This window comes from Nilaparvata lugens, chromosome 4 (assembly GCF_014356525.2).
Source record: "Nilaparvata lugens isolate BPH chromosome 4, ASM1435652v1, whole genome shotgun sequence".
In the NCBI taxonomy this organism is placed as follows: domain Eukaryota; kingdom Metazoa; phylum Arthropoda; class Insecta; order Hemiptera; family Delphacidae; genus Nilaparvata; species Nilaparvata lugens.
In genome coordinates, this window is record NC_052507.1 from 16,511,553 (window position 1) to 16,534,740 (window position 23,188).

The 23,188-nt window shown below is 32.3% G+C and overlaps 2 protein-coding genes across 2 annotated transcripts; both read left to right on the forward strand.

Annotated features, from left to right (window-relative positions):
• The first annotated feature begins 836 nt into the window (after positions 1 to 836).
• LOC111049183 (DNA mismatch repair protein Mlh3-like) lies at positions 837 to 6,115 on the forward strand. The gene is made up of 5 exons (XM_022335200.2): positions 837 to 899; positions 2,393 to 2,496; positions 3,123 to 3,250; positions 4,258 to 4,411; positions 5,889 to 6,115. The coding sequence occupies exons 2-5, from the start codon at positions 2,410 to 2,412 to the stop codon at positions 6,093 to 6,095; spliced, it is 576 nt and encodes a 191-aa protein (XP_022190892.2). The 5' UTR covers positions 837 to 899; positions 2,393 to 2,409; the 3' UTR covers positions 6,096 to 6,115.
• Positions 6,116 to 18,069: 11,954 nt separating this feature from the next.
• Positions 18,070 to 22,399, forward strand: LOC120350814 (DNA mismatch repair protein Mlh3-like). Its single transcript, XM_039425695.1, has 3 exons — positions 18,070 to 19,851; positions 20,837 to 20,972; positions 22,185 to 22,399. The coding sequence occupies exons 1-3, from the start codon at positions 19,843 to 19,845 to the stop codon at positions 22,397 to 22,399; spliced, it is 360 nt and encodes a 119-aa protein (XP_039281629.1). The 5' UTR covers positions 18,070 to 19,842.
• The last annotated feature ends 789 nt before the right edge of the window (positions 22,400 to 23,188 follow it).

Below are 23,188 nucleotides of genomic sequence, written 5' to 3' on the forward strand. Positions count from 1 at the left end.
ATTATGGTTTGGAACTCATAGAAACAATGATATTCTGAATTATGAACCCATAAAAATAAATATCCACAAGACTGCTCGAGTAGCCTACTTATTTCAATGAAATGACAACAATAGTCATACCAATGGAAATAATAAATTTTTTGAGTAATTATTGTACCTCACCACCCAATTAATCGGACCATGGAGAGGCTCACATTAAAATGGCAGACCTCTTGATTAACATCGATGTTGCTATAGTAAGGTCCACGTTATAATGACAGTGAATAAAGATAGAAGAATAGTGATGCCGATTCTCTGCATTGATTAATCATATTTCTACACTGTCAAAAACTTAATTGGCACCGTTGTGGACCTAGAAAAGGATAGTACCACCGGCTTTGTCGAAAGATAGACAAGGATAGCAAAACCGAAGTTGATCAAATACTGTCATTATAACGTGGACCGCACTATATATTTGTCTATTATTTGACAAAGCAAATGGCACTAAACTTTTCTAGCTCTGAAATGTTGCCAGATCGTAAAAATGTAAAAGTATAATTGATTGGCGAAATTTCAGCTAGTTAACATACAAGATAAATCACAACATTTACATTAACAACCTGATACGGGTTGAGCGAGTTCTCTAACACAGGGAATCACCAGTTTATTGCTGTAATTTGATTTTTTTAGTTGACATTCCACCCACCTGGAGCGCTGAAGAGTAACACATGCGCTTCACGAACCTAAAATATCGAGTCTCGACCTGTATTGACTTTCTAGGCTTTGGCCTCGACTCTCGATCTTGATATCATCGATATCGATATCGATTGATAGAGAAGTGAGTGGAACAGTTTACATTTCGTATTCGTTGGTTTCGTCTCTTGGATTGTCATGAAAAGTGCCGGTATTTGTTTTTTTCTGTAAGTATCCATATTTATTTATTTCATTTGTTTATATTAGTTATTCACCAATATTCCATATTTCACACTACATTTTTCGTAAATATAACAGTATTATTCTTGCTAAATGTTGATAATCTTTGTTACCTATCTGGTTACTAAAATATAGGTTATGTTCTGTGTGTATTGTTTATCCAAAGCATTAATAATTATTTATGAATTATATTGATGTTATTGACTACTTTTTTGTTCTAAGAAAAGTATCAAGTGCATAAAATATCATCGTTCTACATTATTACCGTATTCTTCTCTTGTACTGTTTAAATTGATAATTTTAACATGAAAGTACCCGTTATAGGTCAGTAACGTTTTATATTCATCTAGTAATTTCAAATTTTATAAAAAACTAATTTCCTCTTGTTATGCATGAGTACATCTATGAATTTTTAATTTATGAGTACAGTACCGTACCTAATACCGGTAATCCTATGCTACTTTCAATATATACTTTCCTATTATGTTCGACTAAAGTTCTTTTTGTTTAATATTTCAAAAAACTGTCAAAAGTTTTGAATATATTCGCTTTAAAACTTTAAATAAATGAATTATTCATCATTATGTATTTACTTAAAATTTTATTAAATTTATGCATCCAATATACCTAGGCTATATTTTAAATTTTTAGGTGAACCTAGGTAGGCCTACCTACAACGTTGTAACTTGGGTCTACTTAATACCTTAATACCTTAATACCTTCAGCTTCATCCATTACCCACAATTGTGGGATCGATGGCGTCAAAAAATCAAAACACGTACAAACACATGAAAAAAAAAAACTGTAACAGTTCAGATGGCAGTGATCCAGTGCTCATGCTCTCAATAAAAAATTCAAATTATCACTCATAAATTCGTTCACACTGTAGTATGCCTTTGCACACAGTAGCTTCCGGACGGTTCTCCTGAAGGCGGCCTCATCCAATTGCTTCACACTATTAGGCAGCTTGTTGTAAAATTTCAGGGCTGAAATCCTGTAACTGGCCTGTGATCGGTGGAGGCGTCTCCTGGGGATATCCAACAGCTCACTGCGCCTGGTGTTGTGGCGGTGGATGTCACTACGGGCAGCTAGAGTATGCTGTATCTTCTTGACATACACCAAGCACAGGAGGATGTAATGGCTGAAGACAGTCAGTACACCAAGGCGAGCAAAGATGGGCTTGCAGTGGGCAAGATGATCGCTGTCTGTTATAATTCTTATAGCCCTCTTTTGCAGTCTCAGCACATCAGCAGCCCCCGCTGAATGACCCCACAGAAGCAAGCCATAGGTAATGTGGCAATGGAAGAGCGCATGATACATCATTATCAGGTACTTCTCAGTCACCAGGCCCCTCATCTTGAGCAGCAGAAAGCAAATGCGGGAGAGTCGACTGGTTACTTGCTGTATATGATTGCTGTATATACTACCCATCTTGTACCTGATGCAATTGAATGATATTTTTCCATGCTCTGTTTTTCAGAAAAACACCTCAACATAATGATTTCTAAACTACCACCTGAAATCCAATCAGCTTTTAGAACTGGAATCACGATAACCAGCCTTCCCCACTGTGTGATCGAATTAGTAAGTTTGATTGTGTTGATCATTGTTTAATAAATCATTATAGCCTTATTAATCTTACACTTTGCCAAATTCAAGTTAAAAGTGATAAGAGGAAATATGCAGACTTTTTTACTGATACTCTTATCATTAGCATTAGTAGGCTATATTTAACTTATAAACTTTTGTTTAGTGACTTAGTCTTTCCAGTCACTTTGCAAATTTCATATTAACTTGAAAGGCATATTCAAAACTAATGTTACATGATAGTCTCTGAAAACGTTATAAGTTACCGTACCAAATTACACACTGTTTCTGCCAAAACAATATTGGTAGCGGTCCGTACGTTCAGTGTGCCGCGTGAGTGTGCAGCTTTCAACTTATTCATATTTTGAAAATTATTCCAATTGGTCGTAAATATTGTGAAATGAGTAGATATTAATGGATGCACCATCTTGTGAATGATTGACAGAAGTGGTTGCATGTGAATGCCAGTTACAGTATCAAGTAAAGCCAGACTATTTTAAACAAAGAAATCTCTGTGGGTTTCAGTAATTTATTAGAATTGAAATTACTTAATAGAAGGCTAAGTTAATGAATGATTTAGAACTCAATTGCTACAATTTTGTTAATATAACTTTACTTGTTAGATCCTGAACAGCCTTGATGCTAATGCATCCCATATTGGTGTAAGAATCGACCTAGAAAAATACAATTTGCAAGTGGTGGATAATGGCTGTGGAATCGAACGAGCCCAACTGGAGCTGGTCGGTGAAAGGTAAGATACAATACTCATATTATATTATGTAATCAAAGTGTTAGTATCTCTCTGCAAATTATTTCAGCCAGTCGTGTCAAGAGGATAAACTTATGTAGGTTATTCAATATTTTCTGTTAATTTACTTCACATTAACAGCAATTTCTCGAAAATATACTGATTATTTTTGAAATTAGAACATGATCTATCAATAAATCTGTTCGGATGGACACGTTTAGAAGTAGTTATAAGCGGTCAAGTCATTTTGGTGAGTGTTCAGTGAGACGCAGAATAACGTCGTGGTTAAAGAACCTGAGTGGAGCATTCAACTGCACGTCATAGGACCTCCTCCGAGCAGCAGTTAACAATGTTAGAATTTCCATGATGGTAGCCTACCTCCTCCGTAATGGAGAAGGTGCCTGAAGAAGGAGTCATATCAGAATAATTGAAATTGATCAGGTGCAACCTTGAAACTCTTACACCAGACCTGAGCCAGCCAGGTCACATGGCATTATTATTAATGCTATTACTATGATCAAGCATGGAAACTTATCAGTTTGTGAAATATAAATCTTGATCATTCAACACTAAATCGGGCCTTGATTACTAATAATCTATTCATAATAACTTACACCAACTTTCTCTATCACTACAGTTTTTGTTGACTATTTTCATTTAAGTTATTCATCTATCATACTCCAACGATACACATGCCAATTTTATCAACTTAAAATGATCGCAACAGGGGAAGGCATTGCATAATAGAAATAACAAGGTATAAGCACAGTATTGACATTTCAAATATAAAATTGAAAAAAATATTAGGCAAGCAATAATTCTCTGGCTTAGCAGAGAATAGATAACATCAAACACAGTAAGCATGGTATTGCAGCTTCTGTTATTCTATTCATTTATTTTATGCATTTTTCAATACCTGTTGACATGGCCAGTTGTAAAGTGTTTTTGGCTTAATAAAATTGAATTTTGATTTTGTTACGGTACTGAATTTTTCGCATTCATTTTTCCAGATACATGACGAGTAAATGCTCATCTCTCGCCGATTTAGAGGGCAATGTAAAATACTATGGCTTCAGGGGTGAAGCTGTAGCTAGCATTAAAGATGTTTGCGAGGCAATGGTGCTTATTTCCAGACCGGAAGGTCATTCATCAACTTTCAGCAAGGTATTTATTGTTTGATAGGATGATTTAATAAAATAAGTTTTTATTAATAGGCCTATATTTACTTCTGGAATGATACACGATTATAGCTGTGAGTTTAATGCGAACCGTACTCAGCTTGATTATTGAAATTGAATACGTCCAACTGATGAATATTATAGATTCCAAATAGGCTAATATATTATATACAAAAATAGTTGATATCAATAAATCCAAAATAGTTAATAAAGCTTCCGAATAGTTAATTTTAAAACTATTATAGCTTCCAACTGATGAATAAGAATAATCCATCTGTCGAAGTAATTCGTTTCTGCATTCTTATAGTTGTATTTGAGATAACTAGATAAAATTTGTTATAACTATATTATAAAAATAATAATTCATTTTTAGGTACTACCACATAATTTCTTACTATTATAAGTTGCTACGGAGAGATGTTGTTAGTTCCACATGATTTATTTGAGTTAAACTATAATTTCAATGCACTCGACGCATCATCGTTTAACAGTAGTCTTTTTTGGTTAGACTGAGAAGAATGGATAAAGGAGTCATGTCAGAATCATAGCTGGTCACTTCAGGTATTATCTATTACATATTATGTTGCCACACCTGAAGTGACCAACCAGAATGTCCTTCCATGATCCATTTTACTTGGTATTATAAAAAATACCACTGTTATGATTATGATGCCTTAAGTCCATTGAAACTATAGTTTTGCTCGAATAGATTATGTGGAACTGACAACAACTCTTTCAAATCACCTATATGGAGGTGTTTCACAACATCTCTATTTCTAGTGTAAATTTTAATTTATATCATTTACTTCCTTCATATAACACAAGATCAGCTTGCTTGTGATGACAAGTCTCAAAATCTTCCATTTTCTTCTTGTCTGTACCAAAATGTTTTCTTGTACTGTGTAGCATGTATACCATAATGTTCTGAATAATATATTATACATGTGCCCAAAATATTGTCTTCTCATTTTATTATTGAATACGGTATCCAATCTGATTGAGAGCTGATTTTTCATAAGTCACTGTTTCCCACTTCATGCATAGCTCATACTAAAAGGACATTAAGTCTCGGTCACGTATGATCCAAATAATAATTAATTATTTAATAATTTGTTAAAGTAATTAAAAATTAATTCTCCGCATGTCTTGAAATTACAAAGAAAAGAATATAATTAGCCTTTGTTCTATATGAATCACCAGTTGATATAAAATAAAATGATTATGTACCATAAGAATCACCAGTGAGTTAAATATTGATTCTAAATTGCATAGCCTATTTGAAGTGCAACATTTCTGTTACTGGTTTCTGGTGCTAGCCCTCTCCATCACAAAAAGAAATGAATAATGTTTTATCATTTTTAAAAAAATCATTCAATTTTGTGTGTAATCATTCTCAAACACGTTTTTTCTGAAATAAGCTATCTCAATACAGATAATGTATTTTGCAATGATACTTTTTACAGGTGATGAAAGGTGGATCGGAAATTAATAGCAGAGTGTCAAAAGCAATGCTAAATCGTCCTGGAAATGGTACTACTGTGGCTGTAACGAATCTATTCTACAATCTGCCTGTCAGAAGGCATCGCATGTATAGTGCTATTGAGCTTGAACAGTTGAGACATCAGATGCAAGCTATTGCTTTGATTCATCCAAAGGTATGTGAATTATAGAAACTACCATAAACTGACTTGTTTGTGAGTTACCTCCAATTGGATTAGAACCCCCCCCCCCCCCCAAATACTTCAAGTGACTAAAATAATAATATAATAAAGTTCTATATGCATTTGGCTCATTAGAATTTGTACTTTAACAATAGCCTTGTCGTAGTAATGAAACAATTAAATCTAGTTTGACCATAATATAACATAACTTGAAACATATCAAGTTACAGGACTAAAAATCATAGCAATATTACGAAACTGTTTAATTTGTTGATAATAGTCCTGCTTTTATGCTATACCAACGTGAGGAGAGTCTACTAAATCCTAGGAGAAGGTGTTTGTAATCATACAATACAATAAGGTTGTTCTCAATAAATTAAACATTATTTTCATAGGATAAATTCTACAAAGAAATGTTTTCTTAATTTTGTTTATGCATATTCATTGTTAAATGTAACAGATTTGATAATTTAGTCATAAAAATGAAACAATGAAATCCAGTTTGGCTATAATGTAACATAACCTCAAGCACATCAAGTTACAGGACTAAAAATCATAGCAATAACACGAAACTTTGTTTAATTCATTGATCATTGTCCTGATTTGATACTATATAAAAACTTGAGGAGAGTCTACTACATCCTAGGAGAAGGTGTTCGTAATCATACAATACAATAAGATTGTTCTCAATAAATTAAACATTATTTTCATAGGAAAAATTCCACAAAGGAATGTTTTCTTGATTTTGTTCATGCATATTCATTGTTCAATGAAGGTTTGAACAGATTTGATAATTTAAATACGTGAAGATCACCTTCAGTCTGATCCTTCAGCCGGTTTGAAGGCCAAAAATATTTAATTTTGTAGTATGAGCTATTTCTGTGCTGGTTTCAAGGTTTGATTCTCACATGAGAAATTTGCCTCCAGTCTGGCTAACGGGTCAGACTAGAGACTAATCTCCACGTATAGAAGAGCCTTTTATCTATGAAATAATACTGTAGAAACTTGTTTTGTTCAGTGTACCTCAATGGTACTGACCAACGCCTAATTTCACTTTACTCACAGTATGTTATATTTTTTGTTGCAATACAATCTGCAAATCATGATGATTAAAATGAAAATGCATGTTATATGAAGATCCACTCGTAAAAATTCAAATAAATAATCGATAGTCGTGAAGGAACAGCTTCTAGCCTCCGTAAAGTAGAATTCATGGTTGAAAATTAACCAATTCATTTGTATGAATTACGTTTTGGTGACTGGAATTCATAAGGTAATTTCCCCATAACCGTTTACTTTCTTAAAATGTGGTCACTTGTTTATCTGACAATCTATTTTAGAACTAGCTGGCCCGGCGAACTTCGTACCACCGAATAGTTAATGCATCTCATGACAAACTTTAGCTGGATGCACACCTGAGGAGGCGCGATGCGGCATTCCAGGTGCTTCTTACTTATTGGTTTGAATGGAAGAACTCACACACACTGAATCAGGCATTGCGTGGAACGGTGTGTTAAGGCAATCTCCATAAGATCAACAATTTGTATCACCAAGCCGTGCCTCCTCAGGTGTGCTTGGCCTTCGCTTAATCAGATGCACTATATTTTTATGTAAATTATACAACAATCAGTATATCTCAATATGGACTTCCTATGTGCTTTGTTAGTTGTGCAGCAGTTTGTATTTTTGAATGTGCTGGAATTGAAATTTTGTGAATCAGTAAAAAGTAAATATTTTACTTGTGAATCAGTAGAAAGAGAATAGAAAAACAGATCTACCGACTGTTGGATGACGCAATGATTATAACAGCTGATTTTTATTTCTGTGTGTGGCCAGCTCACAAATCTACTCCTATAAGGATTACATGTAAACTTCGAAGGACCGTAGGAAAGAGTTCTGGAGTCGGATCATAAATTTGATATGCCATAAACCTGCTCCTGAACATAACAAACACAACTAAGAAAAAATAATCAAATTCGGTGCACAAATAAAAAAGTTATTGAATGTCAAAATTTGAGGCTCGATTTTTATTTATATAGATCTTTCAGGTAGACTACTGTAAAATAATCAGTTTTAAAATGGTTTATGGAAACTACTCTATAACTTAGTCTTTTAGAACTTTATTTCATCTCATTACATTTTTATTCATAGATGAATCCAATTTCAAATCCTAGTACATACGGCATGTAGTAAAAAACAGAAAAAATACATTATTGCAAACCAGTGATGAGGAAAACTATTATTTATCCTTTGTTTGAATTTTACTTATGGATTGGTTATTATGCAACTGATGAATTTCTAATGACCTCAATCTTTCTGAAACAGATTCTTCTGGAAATATCAGAAGATTTCCTACAATAGAAGATTATTATCCACTCAGGTAATCTCTATACAATAGGAAACAAGAAATATAGATTTTAAAACATTTTTACTTGAAATTTTGATAAACTGTCGGAATTGAGAGCAGGTATGAAAATATAATTGATCTTTTCATTCAACAATAATTCCTCTTCCTTAACAAAAACTTTATCTTTCAAAATGAACTGTAAAATTGTATTGACTGTGAATTTTTGCGATTTTGTAATGATTATAATAGATTATTCTCCTAATATCTTCTGAAATTTTGACGTTTAGAATTTTAACATGAGTATAATTTGTGTTTAGATTTTTGTTTATATTTGTGTTTTGAAATTAATTAATCTGATAAATTCAAAATTATTATAGTACATTCATTTTTCGGACTCAAAATAGTGTGTGAATTAAGTTATCATTTGCATAACCTCTAGACTGTGCCGTGCTACCAATTTTTCCTTAAACGGTTGGAATAGCATTTAACACCTATCAACCTAAGAATAGTTGTCGGCTCCAATAAAATAGATTCTTGATAAACCGTGAATGGATCTATTGCCTATGAATGAGAAATCCAGTTTTCAGAGCAAATTAACTTATAATCTTCAGATGAAAATACACAAAATACAGAAAGAGAAAATATCTATTAAGCCTAATTATTTCAAGTAACTACGAACTAAAATACTTATCTAGTTTACAGTTGAAACACAGTGGCTATTGGCTTTGACTATACAAACAGCAAATTATGCACAAAAATTTATATAAAACTCAATTTAAAACATTAATAAATTCACTTAAACAGACAATAATTCAGAGCACAAAATTACACAAGCAACAGCCAGCCATTTTTTAGAGAAGAAGGGAAGGGCTGAACAGGAAAAGCAAAGTTGAAAGTCACGAAGCCAACGCCTGTTCAATATCGATCTCCACAGACACGTCATCAAAAAATTATAACTTATAAGTTTAGAATTCACATTCTACATCTGTTCTCAATAAAACTTTATTTTGAAAATGTTATTTTAAATTGTTATATATATCTCGATTTAAATAAACGATTTATTTAGTAATTTGTTAACCCTGCCTCGGTGACACCATGGAACAATGCAACAAACATTTACGATAATAAATTCTCCGTCAAAAAGTTTATCCGTCTATTGATAACTCTGACATTTACTATAAAGTTCCATAGATCTCGAATTGAAGATTCGATTCAAATGTGAGAAGAAAAATGTAATATTACAAATACCCCCCTCTTGACATAAAAAAATTTTACTGTTTGAAAATTTAAAGAAAAAATTTACATTGACCCTAATGAAAATTGTTGAAATTTAAATTTGAGAACAGTAACAATTTTTTCTAGAAAAACATTACATGTCATCCAAAAATATTGAAATATATTATAAAAATTCATCTATAGCGTTTGTTATATGTTTCCAAACAATATCTCAAAATATAGAATATCAATATTACTTTTGATTTAGCTTTATAATTTAACGAAAAATATCTCAACAGAAAGTTTAATATGTAAAGAATAGTTTTTTGAAATTGCACATAAATTTAATAGATAGAAAAATTTAATTTTTATTGCATAAAAAAAAATTTTAGTATGTTGAAATAAAAAAAATTATTATTATTATTATTTTTTTTTTTAAATGAATTGATGAATTGTTACATTTAATTTTCACATAAAATTTCAATAAATCAAAAAATGTTCATTTCTTTCACTATTGATGCGGTTGATTTTATTGATGCACATTTTTGAAAACAGTCCGTTAAGGCACTCAGTATGATTTTCAGTTAAGTGTGACTCCAATGTGATGACGTTAAGTGTTGGGCTGATCTGGATGCACGTAGTGTTGGGCTGATCTGGATGCACGTAGTGTTGAGCTGATACTTGTAGTCGACTGATGCATATCAAACTCGATACAGGTGACATCTCATTTAGCATTGCCTCATGCTTGTAGTAGACGGCTGCACTCCAAATTCAATACAGAGTCACATAAATTTTGTATCATATTTGTAATTATACAATGTACATTTCAGGCTTGAAATGACAATGTAATTCGTTTTTTTTTGTGGAAAAGAGATAGACGCTGCATACAGGATTAATTTAGGTGAGGATTAATTTAGGTAAGGTTTGGTTTTTTGATATTTTCAGCTTTCAAGGTTTAGAGTTCTGCATACAGGAATAATTTAGGAGAGGATTTTTTGAATCAATTCTTTCATGATACTGTGACTGTTCTTCTGAATTCAAAGTTGTGAATGTGAACATGGATGGCCATTACCTCCAGGTAATGCAGTAGTGTTGAAGTTTGAGATACAGAGTCAGCAATAAGCATTGGCATTGCTATTGGTGTATGCTTTGGTGTCGGCTTTGGCATCGGCGTTGATATTGGCATTGGCGTTGGCGTAGCTATTGACATCAGCACAGGCATCGGCGTTGATTTTGGTGTTGGCATCAGCATTGGCGCAGGCATTGGCGTAGCTATTGGCATTGATTTTTGTTGTTGGCATTGGCGCAGATTTTGGCTTCGGCGTAGCTATTGGCATTGGCGCAGGCATTGGCATTGATTTTTGTTGTTGGTATCAGCATTGGCGCAGATTTTGGCATCAGCATTGGCGCAGATATTGGCTTCGGCTCAGGCATCGGCGTAGATATTGGCGTTGACATCAGCACAGGCATCGGCGTAGATTTTGGCGTAGTTATTGGTGTTGACATTGGCGTAGTTATTGGTGTAGGCCGCAGCGTAGATTTTGGCGTAGATATTGGCGTAGTTATGTCACACTAGTTCGAAAATCACCCAAATGTTCTTAACACTCTTCATGGCGTTCACTTGTTACTGATTTCGAGATTCACATGATAACTATTTCAATGTTAATGTCTGTGCTGTACCTGTTATCTTAAAATGCTTATAAACTAAAAAGAAAAACTTGATTAGGCTATCAATACAATCTAATACACATGAAAATTATTTTAAGTATCTATGAAATTGAAATTTGTTAACATCTTATTATACAGTCAGCAATACATAAATTGTGAAATATGGACATATCAATGATAAATTTAAAAAAAAATCATTCATTTTCATCTATTCACTGTTCAAATATCAAATTTTAATCCATTTTTCAAAATAGAAATATAATTTCATAACACCCTGTATCATTATCAAAATTGTAAAAAACATCAGATTATCACAACAAAAAATTTAATTTCAATACATATTTCAATAATTTCAGACAATTGGTCTTCTATTCACAATCATTTCATAATATATCTGCATTTCATTATCATTTAGTATAACATTTCATTTATAGCAAGTTCATTTCACATTTATGATTTATCATTCAGGGTTTCAAAATTATTTAGTTTTAATTTTGTTCAAAAATTGTATAAAAAGCAAGTTATTTAATATTATTAATCATCGTTTGTTGGATACTATAGTTTATTTCGATTTTTCAATGTTCTAAACACAAACTACATTTCATGACAAAACTTTACTATCAATCATTAAACAAGAAACCATTCAAAACATCAATAATATTTTGCTTCAAAGGCAAACAATATTCATCATTTTGCATCTATGGCAATCAACATTATTAATCATTATTTTGCATCTATGGCAATCAACATAAGTAATCAACACAAAAAATATTATCTCATTACTGCCTCTCTAAGTCATAACCTCTGTTATTCCTTCTTTAGGCAATAATGGGTTTCCATCTCAAAAAACAATCACATACCAGCAAAATTCTAATCAACAAACCCCACTAAAAATTCTACATACACTCCAGCATCCATTTCAAACGATAATCAATCATATCAAAATTTATAGAACAAACAGTTTTAAAATTAAAAAAAATCAATTACAAAACACTTATTTCAATTAATAATATAACAAAACGTTTTAAATTAAACCAATTATTTTTTAAAATAATTTAAAATTTAAAGACTGTATAATAAGTATAAACATTTCAAGATTATAATACAAAGACGATCAAGATGAAATATGGGTAAATAAGTTCCCTAAAAAATACAAAAAAGAGAAATAGAAAACTGGGTAAATAAATTCCCTAAAACAATACAAAGAAGAGAAAGATTAATTAGAGCCTATCCTACATGTCAGTACTGAACTTTCATGAGGAAGTATATTTAATAAAATATACTACTATGGAATTTTGTAAATTCCAAGTATGACTCTAATTTGTTATAATTGTGAGCTATCACTCCCACAAAAACAACTGGTGAAGGAAAAAAATGTTGACTATTGTGACTGGGTGGAAAGTTCCTAGATGTCTGTAAGGCAATGTGATAGCAGACTCTAGTATCGGACCACAAAAACAAAAGTATGCAAAAGGTTTTACAAACATTTGTTGTTGCAGTCATAAGGTTTTTATATCGCAAACAAGTAGGTCAGATAATCGAGTCCAACCGTATGTGGTTCACGCCCACACCTCTAAAAAAAATCACACCTACTTGTCTACCAAAAATCCAAAGTATTGGACAGCAAAGAAAAAATAAAATGCAAAATGGGTTAAAAGCCCAGAAGAAAACTATAACCTAATTACATATGGCTTATGGCACAATATGCAATGAAAGATGAGAACATGGGACATAATTGCTCTGAAAACCTAATTACCTAATATGATACCTAAAAAAAAAATAGACATGATTAAAATATGTAATACATGATGAAAAAATATACCGCAAGCAAACAATTATTTACACTACAATGGATAGATTTTGGAAAAGTTAAGTTTTATCAACAAATTAAAGATTAGGAAAATAAGCTACTATTTCAACTTCTAATATTATTTCAGAAAAAATACAAATTTAAATGACTATGGACAAGATTGGTTAAGATATGCTTCATAGAAGAAATTTACTGAATATTACACAAAGACAGGAAAGAATCGAAAATTGAAAAGATTAAGGGCCAAGAAAATAGGCTACAGGAAAGAAAAAAGATACAATTATGGACTCTTACCATACGTAGTATTTACGGTCATTGCTATTCTGAATCCCGGCATGACACAGGATTCCTAATCATTATGTGTTGGGGAATACCCTTTCATCATGTGATTCACAGTCATCATCTTGTAAATAAGCAACTTGAAACAACCTTTGAATACTAACACATCAATGGAGACTTTGCGTTTTGTTTTCTTCAAGAACATGATTTTATTATTCATGGGTTCATTAGTTTCAACCAAGCAGTTTTGCCTACAAAAGTTCGTCATGTTCACTTGAGGGTGCATTGCATACACCTTTTCAATTCTCAGTTGAAAGATGAACTCATCAACTTGACTCAAAGCAACATTCATTTTGTTCACATTATTCCTAACCTCCACAGAAACCTGTCTCATGTAATCATTCACTTTGTTTACTGTTTTCCTAACTTTCGATGTAGTAATCTGATCCATAGAAACATTCGATTTGTTTACTGTTTTCCTAACCTTCAATGTAGCAATAGTACTTTCTTGATAGTTGACTTTCAATGAAGACAACTCCCTACCTACTTCTTTACTCAATTCTACACTTTCACTATGGTTGACTTTTTCAACAACAGTAACTAGGCCTACATTGTCAGAAACTTGAATGAGTTGATCTTGTAACTTAACACTACTATCATCCTGCTTCAATTTGTTTTCATCTTCGTGATTATCTTTCACTGTTTCATTTGCATTTTTCAATAGAAGGTTTATACTAACCTGCTCTAGTCTAATGCTAGTACATTCTTGCTTCATATCATCAAACCTAGCATTTTGATTTTTAAACATTTGGTCTAACTTAGCATTTTGCTTATCAAATTTAGCATTTTGCTCATCAAACTTTTGTGTTAAGAATGCTATAAGATTCAGATCATTATTAATGTTTGCCATTTTGTAATATGCACTGATTCATTAAAACTTGATCTCTCTTGAACCGACTTCCCACTCAGCAACAAACCATTCATAACCTATCAAGATATCTATCCTACTAATAATTTTTATAACCAGGGATTTCATGGTGTACCATTTGGGACATATTTATTTTGTAATTCGGTCCCACCAGGGGTACCATTTGCTGTGCTACCAATTTTTCCTTAAACGGTTGGAATAGCATTTAACACCTATCAACCTAAGAATAGTTGTCGGCTCCAATAAAATAGATTCTTGATAAACCGTGAATGGATCTATTGCCTATGAATGAGAAATCCAGTTTTCAGAGCAAATTAACTTATAATCTTCAGATGAAAATACACAAAATACAGAAAGAGAAAATATCTATTAAGCCTAATTATTTCAAGTAACTACGAACTAAAATACTTATCTAGTTTACAGTTGAAACACAGTGGCTATTGGCTTTGACTATACAAACAGCAAATTATGCACAAAAATTTATATAAAACTCAATTTAAAACATTAATAAATTCACTTAAACAGACAATAATTCAGAGCACAAAATTACACAAGCAACAGCCAGCCATTTTTTAGAGAAGAAGGGAAGGGCTGAACAGGAAAAGCAAAGTTGAAAGTCACGAAGCCAACGCCCTGTTCAATATCGATCTCCACAGACACGTCATCAAAAAATTATAACTTATAAGTTTAGAATTCACATTCTACATCTGTTCTCAATAAAACTTTATTTTGAAAATGTTATTTTAAATTGTTATATATATCTCGATTTAAATAAACGATTTATTTAGTAATTTGTTAACCCTGCCTCGGTGACACCATGGAACAATGCAACAAACATTTACGATAATAAATTCTCCGTCAAAAAGTTTATCCGTCTATTGATAACTCTGACATTTACTATAAAGTTCCATAGATCTCGAATTGAAGATTCGATTCAAATGTGAGAAGAAAAATGTAATATTACAAATGTGTATCTCAAATTAAGGTTTAGACCAGTTTTGGGCGAATGCCCGTTGTTTTTACCTGCATTGTATCTATTGTCGATGAATGAATAAATTGAATGAAATGAAATAAGTCAAACAAAAAATTAACGATTTTAGGTTTAAGGAAAACATTGTAGGATTTGTTGAGAAGAAAGAAGAAAAGTTGAAATCGGTTACTACCGAAATGATTGAAGAAACTCCGAACTCATTGGATGTTGATGTGAACAACGAAATATCTAATCCTGTTAAGAAAATTTGCAAAGGAGCTAAAAATTATAAAATGGACGACGAAAAGGATAAGGAACCCTTTAATACACCTTCCCCTCAAATAGTTCAAAATAATACGCCAATGACTGATGAAAAAATTTCGAATGTGAATAAGAAACGCGATCATAAGCATCTCATGCTTCTTAATAAGAAAATTGATAGAACTATAAAAAAAAGATCCAAACATTCAGAATCTACTGCTGCAAGAATCACCAAAAATAAAATGAATACTTCCTATGAGACCGATGACAAGTTCGTCAGTAATGATGTCACAATCATTGCTAATAGTAAAACAGATAACAATTCCAAGTGTAAATCGTGCGCAGAAAAGGTTCACAAAGAAAACTCTCCAGGCTTACCGTCAGAGTTAGGTAAGGAAGTGAGTTGTATGAGAAGCCCATTATCTCAAGGACATTCAGAGCATATTTTAACTCAATGCAAGTTCGATTTCAGTGCAAAATTTCGGAAAAGAATGAGGCTTGGTTGTGTGGAAACTAACAACTACCGTACTATCCTTCCTGTTGTTAATGCTAAAATTTATGAGACGAATTTCAATGGGTTCAAGCATTTGTCAACAAGGCTGTCATCTGGTGTGCGAATAAGGATAACAGATGTAAGTCAACGTAAAAATAAAACAAAACCTGTAATTATTGGTTCAAAAATGAGAGATACCAAATTATCAAATCATAAAAAGCTGGATGAAGCTCGCCCTAATAAAGTTGTGAAGTTTAATGATGAACTTTGTAACGACGATTTACTGTCAAAACGTCCATATCTTGATGCACCCAAAGGTCTATTCTCAAATAGCAATCACAAGAGAAAGGATAGGACTGATATCATTGAGAAAGATTTCCAGATTGACAATCATCAACCATTTAAAAATCTTGACAATCATCAACCATTTGAAAATCATGACAAACATCAATTCATATTTGATAAAGGGATGAATGCAGAGAAACAACCTCATTTTCGTAGAGAAACGTTCAAAGCAAACAGAAGAGTTTTTGAAAATAATGATTCTATCCTTCAAGAACAGACTGTCTTCGTGAACCATAAAATCGGCCTAGATAATGACAAGGAAGGAATCATAGAAAAATCGGTCAAAGAAAACACTGTTGAGGATTTGTTTTTATCCAGAGCAGCTTTAAAAAGACGTACTCCAATTGGAGGCAGTGTTCAAAAACCTCCTGTAATGCCTTCTCCCCAGAAAAATAAGAATGGAAGGATGCCAGAAAGTTGCAGAATTAAACCTCGTATGTCTCAAGTTGAGAATAATGCTTGCAAAACTGTTGATAATTCCCACAATCTTGGAAATTCGACGAAAAATGTAGGAAGGTTTGAAAATTATATCAATGTTTTTGATGCGCGAGACCCAACTTTTGTTAAGTCATTGCATGATACATTTGGACTCATAGACTCACATGTACCGTGTTTTGTTTCAAATAAGCCAAGTTCCAAATTGGAAGCTATCTCTTGCTTTAGTGATAAAAAAGATTCTTCCAGAACTGTTATCAACCCAGAGAGGTTGGAGATCACTCCTGCTTTTCCCCTCCACAATAACATCACTGATGGAAATAACAATGAAGATCACACAATAATAAATAATGATGTTAGGAGTTTTGAGAATTGTTCTTGTGAGGAAAATGAGATTATTTCGTTCTACAAGCTGAAACGTCATTGTTGTAGAGGAGATAAGGTTTGCGATAAAATATCTACAATCAATGAAAGCAAGAATCTTGCATCTAAAGTTGATGGAGTGAAACTTATACTCACTAATAATTGCAGTCCATCGAATCTAGAACAAGGCCGTTTGGCAGAAAATCATCTTAGACCACCTAATGAAGGAAATAGAGATTCCGAACAAATGATTGTTGACGCTGGAGTGGGAAATGTGGATGTTAGTGATAAATTATTTGTTATTCGAGAAAACACTGACAAAAACGATAGCCAAACAAGTGATGTGAATAGAATACAAGAACAAAATTCCCTGGATAGTTTGCAGGGAGAAAATGATGAATCCATTTGTTCATCTGCCACCCAATACAGAGTGGATCATTCAATTTTGAACAGAATTGGACATTTGAAAACACATCCAATGCATTCAAATTACGATTTCACAAATGAAAATCAGCAATTTAGTTTCTACTTCCAACCAAGAACATCCAACAGTTTCAAAATGTTCGAAAATGTCAATGATTCACAAGAATCATCAGGAGATGGACATCCTTCCCAGAAAGCAGTTGATATTGAAATTCAACTAAGTCATAGCCTTGATAGCTTTCGTTGTGAACGTTTTGATGAATTCTCTCCTGTTTATGGGAATTTTCAAAGAGAAAATGAATTCACTTATAGTGAAAACCAAAAAACGATGAGAGTATCCGAAGTTGAAAACTGTTTAGAAGATGCATGTGAAAATAATATTGAATCTCAAAGTGATTATGTGACGTTTAATTCTCACAATAGAAGTAACTTTTTCCAATTTAACGGTTTTAGTGATAAACGTACAAACATATCAAATTCTCCATTGAAACTTTCTAAAAGTTTGTGTTTGAATAATGATGTCAAAAAATGTGATCAACTTCATGAGAGAATATCAAACTTTCCAATAAGTTATGGAAAGAGCACCAATTCTCAAGAACCATTTGAAAATCGTGATCTCAATGAATGTGTTGCTCCTCATGAAGAGCGTCCAATGAAACTAGATTCTCCATTGGAACCTGTCAATAAAAATAAATCCAGAAATAACAATTCAAAACATCAAGACGTTCGTACTAGTAGTGGTTTGAAATATTCGATGGACAATAGCTTCCCTTTTGAATTAAATCCAATAGTTCATGAAAGTTTAGGAACCAACTCAAAAATAAATAAAGAGAAGGGGGAATTGGATGACCCTGAATTGAACATGGAGTTGTATGAGGTCCCCAAAAATTCTAGATCGAGCAATCTGGAAGGTTCGAAAAAGCATTCCTCACCTCAAACAAAATCAATTTCCCATGACATTTTGGGAAGTGAACTTAGTATAGTACCTAAAATAGACCATGTCACTACTTGTGAAACAAAATCAATTTTTCATGACAGCTCAGAAATCAGCAACAACATCAATCCGATTATTGATGAGAAGAGTAATAAAGAATGTAAAGTGAACTTGAATATTGAGCTGTGTAATACCAATAATAGAATTCCTAGTGCAGGTGAATCAGAATCTCCTAGAAAACTTCTTCCATCACCTCAAACCATCTCAATTTTTCATGGCAGCTCAGAAATCAGTAACAAAATCAGTTCAATAATAGATGATAATAAGACTAGTGGAGTAGAAGTGTGTAATTCTAATGAAGGTGGGTTAGAAATTTGTAAAACTCGACTCACATCTCCTCAAACGGTTTCAATTTTCCACGAAAGTAGCGAAAACACTCACGAAATGAAGTTTTCGACAAGTTCCACTACTGGTGAGGGGAAAATCGGAAATGAGATTGGTTCAGGAAAATCATGTGGTGAAGCTATAAATTCATTCAGTCCTAATACAGGAAATGAGGCGTTCTCACGCTTTTATGAGTTTGATGTAAAATATATTGTGTCTAAGACAAAAATTAACAATAAATCTGCAGTTTCAGAAAGCATTAGAAATTTTGACGGAAAAGAAAAATCAGGAAGTGATGAAATTGATCATTCTACGGATAAACCATTTTCTGAATCTAAGCCTATTGGTGAAGATACACATAACTATTTTGCGAATGCTACTGGGTTTACTTTCGATTATAATACAGATGTAATGAATGTTGGAAGTTTTGATAATAATTATAAAGTTTGTGATGAAAAGAAAGAACAAAAAGGAGCCGATTCCAAATCCAGTGTCAATAACTCAAACTTTCTGGTTAATTTGGCAGGAGCGTACAATTTTCAGCTTACTCCTAGCTCTAAATCGAAAGCGGAAAATGTCCTGCGATTTTTTGATTCCCCAAAAGAAAAACAAACATCTCTGGATTGGGTTGAACAAATATTACCATCAGGCGCGAAAGTTTTCATTCATAAAAGCACTGGAATGTCATCATATGTAGATCCTTATGTTGAGCATAAAAAATTGTTCAATACTTCTGCTAGAAATCCTCTATTACCTCTAGGAATGTCGCCAATACTCATAACGCCCAGCAATTGCACTAATGAAGGTTTACCAGATTTGACAGGTGATCAAAAACAGAACATTTTGGATGTAGCCAAAGAGCAGAAGATATCAACATCGGAAGAAATGGAGAGTTTTTTGAATGAAAAAGGTATTTATGATGCAAATATATTCTGTAGATGTCTTTGATACTTGAATCCTAGTTGAGGGTTGACGATAATTGGTACGTTTGTTAACAAGATCTCAATTAATATCAATAACTAGATCTTGTAATTGGCTCAAAAGTTGGTTTATTCCTCACATATTGGTTATTAGAACTTAGAACTCAGTATGCAATTGAGAGATTGATGCTCACTGATGGATAAGTTTACCTTGTGTCAAGGTGGGTAATCCAGGATTAGAAAAAAGAAATCTCATGAACATTTAGGATCCAGCTAGAAATTTTGATGCATTCAATTCAGTTTTTTCATTGTTAGAGTTCATTCATACATTATTATTTATTCATAGAGTGTATTCATGCAGTAGTAAGCTTGACAAAATACTTGTCACTGAAATGTTTCAACAAATATATTTTTCAGTGGCTACTGTTAGAATCTCACTACTGTTCAGAATCTGGAAGAAGTACCTATATAAATCACCTTATTATGATGTACTGCAGCTTTTATTTTACGGTAAATCAGGGATCTCCAACCTTTTTTAAACAAGAGCCACATTGTTAATTCTTGGGAGGCTTAGAGAGCCAATAACAAGGATGTACGTGGAATTTGACTTGTGAGGGCACACACGACGGGGGATTTGGGGCGTGTAAAATTATTATTTCTCCATTAAAATAATATGAGCAGTTTTAAGTAGGTTCAATTAAAACACAGGAAACAACAAATTCATTTCATTTTAATACAAAGTCCAATTTATTGAGTTTAAAAAGGTCATGAGAAAACTTGAACAAATTTTCTACTCATTTATTATTTTCCGTTGTTTTTCAACTTACTAGTGAGTACTGTAGATTATTTGGAAAATAATATCATTTTCGTTTCTCACATGAAAGTTCGCAAAAGTCTTATTTTCAATTATTCATTGCTATCTATTCTACAAGAATTCATCGGAGCAATGTTTAAATGTGTTTGTTCTTATTACAGGTTATTGGATTATTGGATAACAGATTTATAGTAACAATAATCAATGTGTCTCCGACCGAAACAAAGAAAAATGTTATCACATTATTCGATCAGCACGCTGTCGATGAGAGAATAAGATTTGAGAATCTACTTGACGGTAAATATCATAAATAAATCATAACAATAATATCTTAAAATAACCACTTCCAATATAAAAGTATATTGTTGGTCGTCATATAAATTCATAATATCATATTTTATCTCATTACTCATGCACAGGTAAGTCATGAAACAGCAAAAACAAATCTCCAAGTAAATCATCCAAGTTAGATATAGGTGACTCAACTCATGAAAGGATGCTTAAAATAGACTGGACTCTTATTGTGCATCATCATAATCAGAATCGATAAAAATCATTTGTTGATTGCTCGTTAGTCTATTAGTTGAACTGCTGTAAAATGACGTCATGATATTGTCGCCCAATTCATTCTTTGGTTCTCCTTAAAGGTATAATAGAAGGTCTAAGAAGGCATACATAAGTAGATCTTACTTGGTCTCAAGTCCGTTAGATCACATCATTTCGCTGAGTCTAATTTTAATAGACGTACGAGAATGTGAAGCCAGTTGTCAGTATTTTATTTTAATGGTGATCAGTGAGTATAATAGCAATACTGAACGTTATAATTATATTTTCTTGCTCACTACGAATTGTTTTTCTTTTATGTTAATTAGTAGTTTTAGTTAGTTCTGCATAATCACATTACAAGAGCACTTGGCCCAAACTTTTGTATTCGGTTATTGTAGTTTTGAATTAAAAGTTGAAAAGTCTCCTAATATATAGCAGATGATATCAATACTTGATGACAAATAAATAAAATTATTTCATTGTTGTCCATAGACTAGCCTATATCAGATTTGAAATTGCATTAGTAAACATAGAGGTACCTGAATATAAAGAAAATAAAAATCTCAGTACCCTTTTTTAAAATATTTTATCACAACTATTTAACAAAAAGAATCAGATAATAAAGAGCAAATAGAGAATCATTTTCATGCCGAATCAATAGATGAATTCAAAATCCACTCTGATTTATTTATCACAATAAAATGTTATTTTAGTATTAATAATTTTATTTTGTATTATTCATTAAAAATGTATAACAAAATTGAATTCTTGAAAAAACAATACAAAATATAAATGATTCCTGAAAATAAATCATTGGCCACACTTACCAGTCACTAATGCTCAAAATAAACAATAATGAAAGTGTATCAAATACTCAGTTAATAATATATTTAGTGGCTTGCTTTACTTTTGTCATCTTTTATTGTCACATTGGATAACTGTATCATTTTCCTGTTCACGCAGGCTATAGAAGTCACGATGGTGGCTTCCTCAGTTCGGATTTGGTGTCTCCCATAAGTGTTACAGTCGATCACAATCACATGAAGATCATTGAAGAATTCATCGCCAAATTCGAATTTATCGGATTAAAATTCAAAATTCTTAATAATACGCTAACTGTGACAAGTGTACCGAAATGTCTGTTGAAAAGAGCCGAGAAGGAGGTAAGTAATCTATAAATACAGAGTCTTTACTAATAAATATTCCAGTTTTAACTTTTATAATATGTGTTACGGTCCATTAAATCTATTGGTATGAATAAAGCTGCTATTACACCAAAGTTATTGACATAATGTTTATTTATCCGTCCTTATAGATTCTATTAGATTGAACATAACTTAACATACACATGATGAACATATGTGTTTGTCAAGTTTCGTTCAATCTAATAGAATCTATAAGGACGGAAAAATTAACATTTTGTTAATAACTTTGGTGTAAACGCACCTTTAGGCTACATGTCAAATGTAAGAGCAACTCTATGCTGTTTTATGCTAACAGTACAACTCTGCTAACAGTTTTATTAATAATTTGGTAATCAATTTCTTCCACATCAGATTTATAAGATGGTTAGGTTAGGCTATCAAAAATAATTGATTAGATTTATTCCATTTATTTATTTCTATCATTCTGTTTCATTCGAGACTCATGGACTATATATGTGTTGTGTATCTGCCATACTCTAAATAAATAAAATTTTCTCTCTGATTTATTTATCACAATAAAATGTTATTTTAGTATTAATAATTTTATTTTGTATTATTCATTAAAAATGTATAACAAAATTGAATTCTTGAAAAAAAATACAAAATATAAATGATTCCTGAAAATAAATCATTGGCCACACTTACCAGTCACTAATGCTCAAAATAAACAATAATGAAAGTGTATCAAATACTCAGTTAATAATATATTTAGTGGCTTGCTTTACTTTTGTCATCTTTTATTGTCACATTGGATAACTGTAT

What these genes read in the sequence shown, in the direction of transcription:
- LOC111049183 (XM_022335200.2), top strand. Translation starts at nt 2,410, where the DNA reads ATGATTTCTAAACTACCACCTGAAATCCAATCAGCTTTTAGAACTGGA. An exon ending in CCCACTGTGTGATCGAATTA is followed by an intron (nt 2,497 to 3,122) that starts GTAAGTTTGATT and finishes TTTACTTGTTAG; the next exon opens with ATCCTGAACAGCCTTGATGC. An exon ending in ATTCATCAACTTTCAGCAAG is followed by an intron (nt 4,412 to 5,888) that starts GTATTTATTGTT and finishes TACTTTTTACAG; the next exon opens with GTGATGAAAGGTGGATCGGA.
- LOC120350814 (XM_039425695.1), top strand. An exon ending in ATTTGAGAATCTACTTGACG is followed by an intron (nt 20,973 to 22,184) that starts GTAAATATCATA and finishes CTGTTCACGCAG; the next exon opens with GCTATAGAAGTCACGATGGT.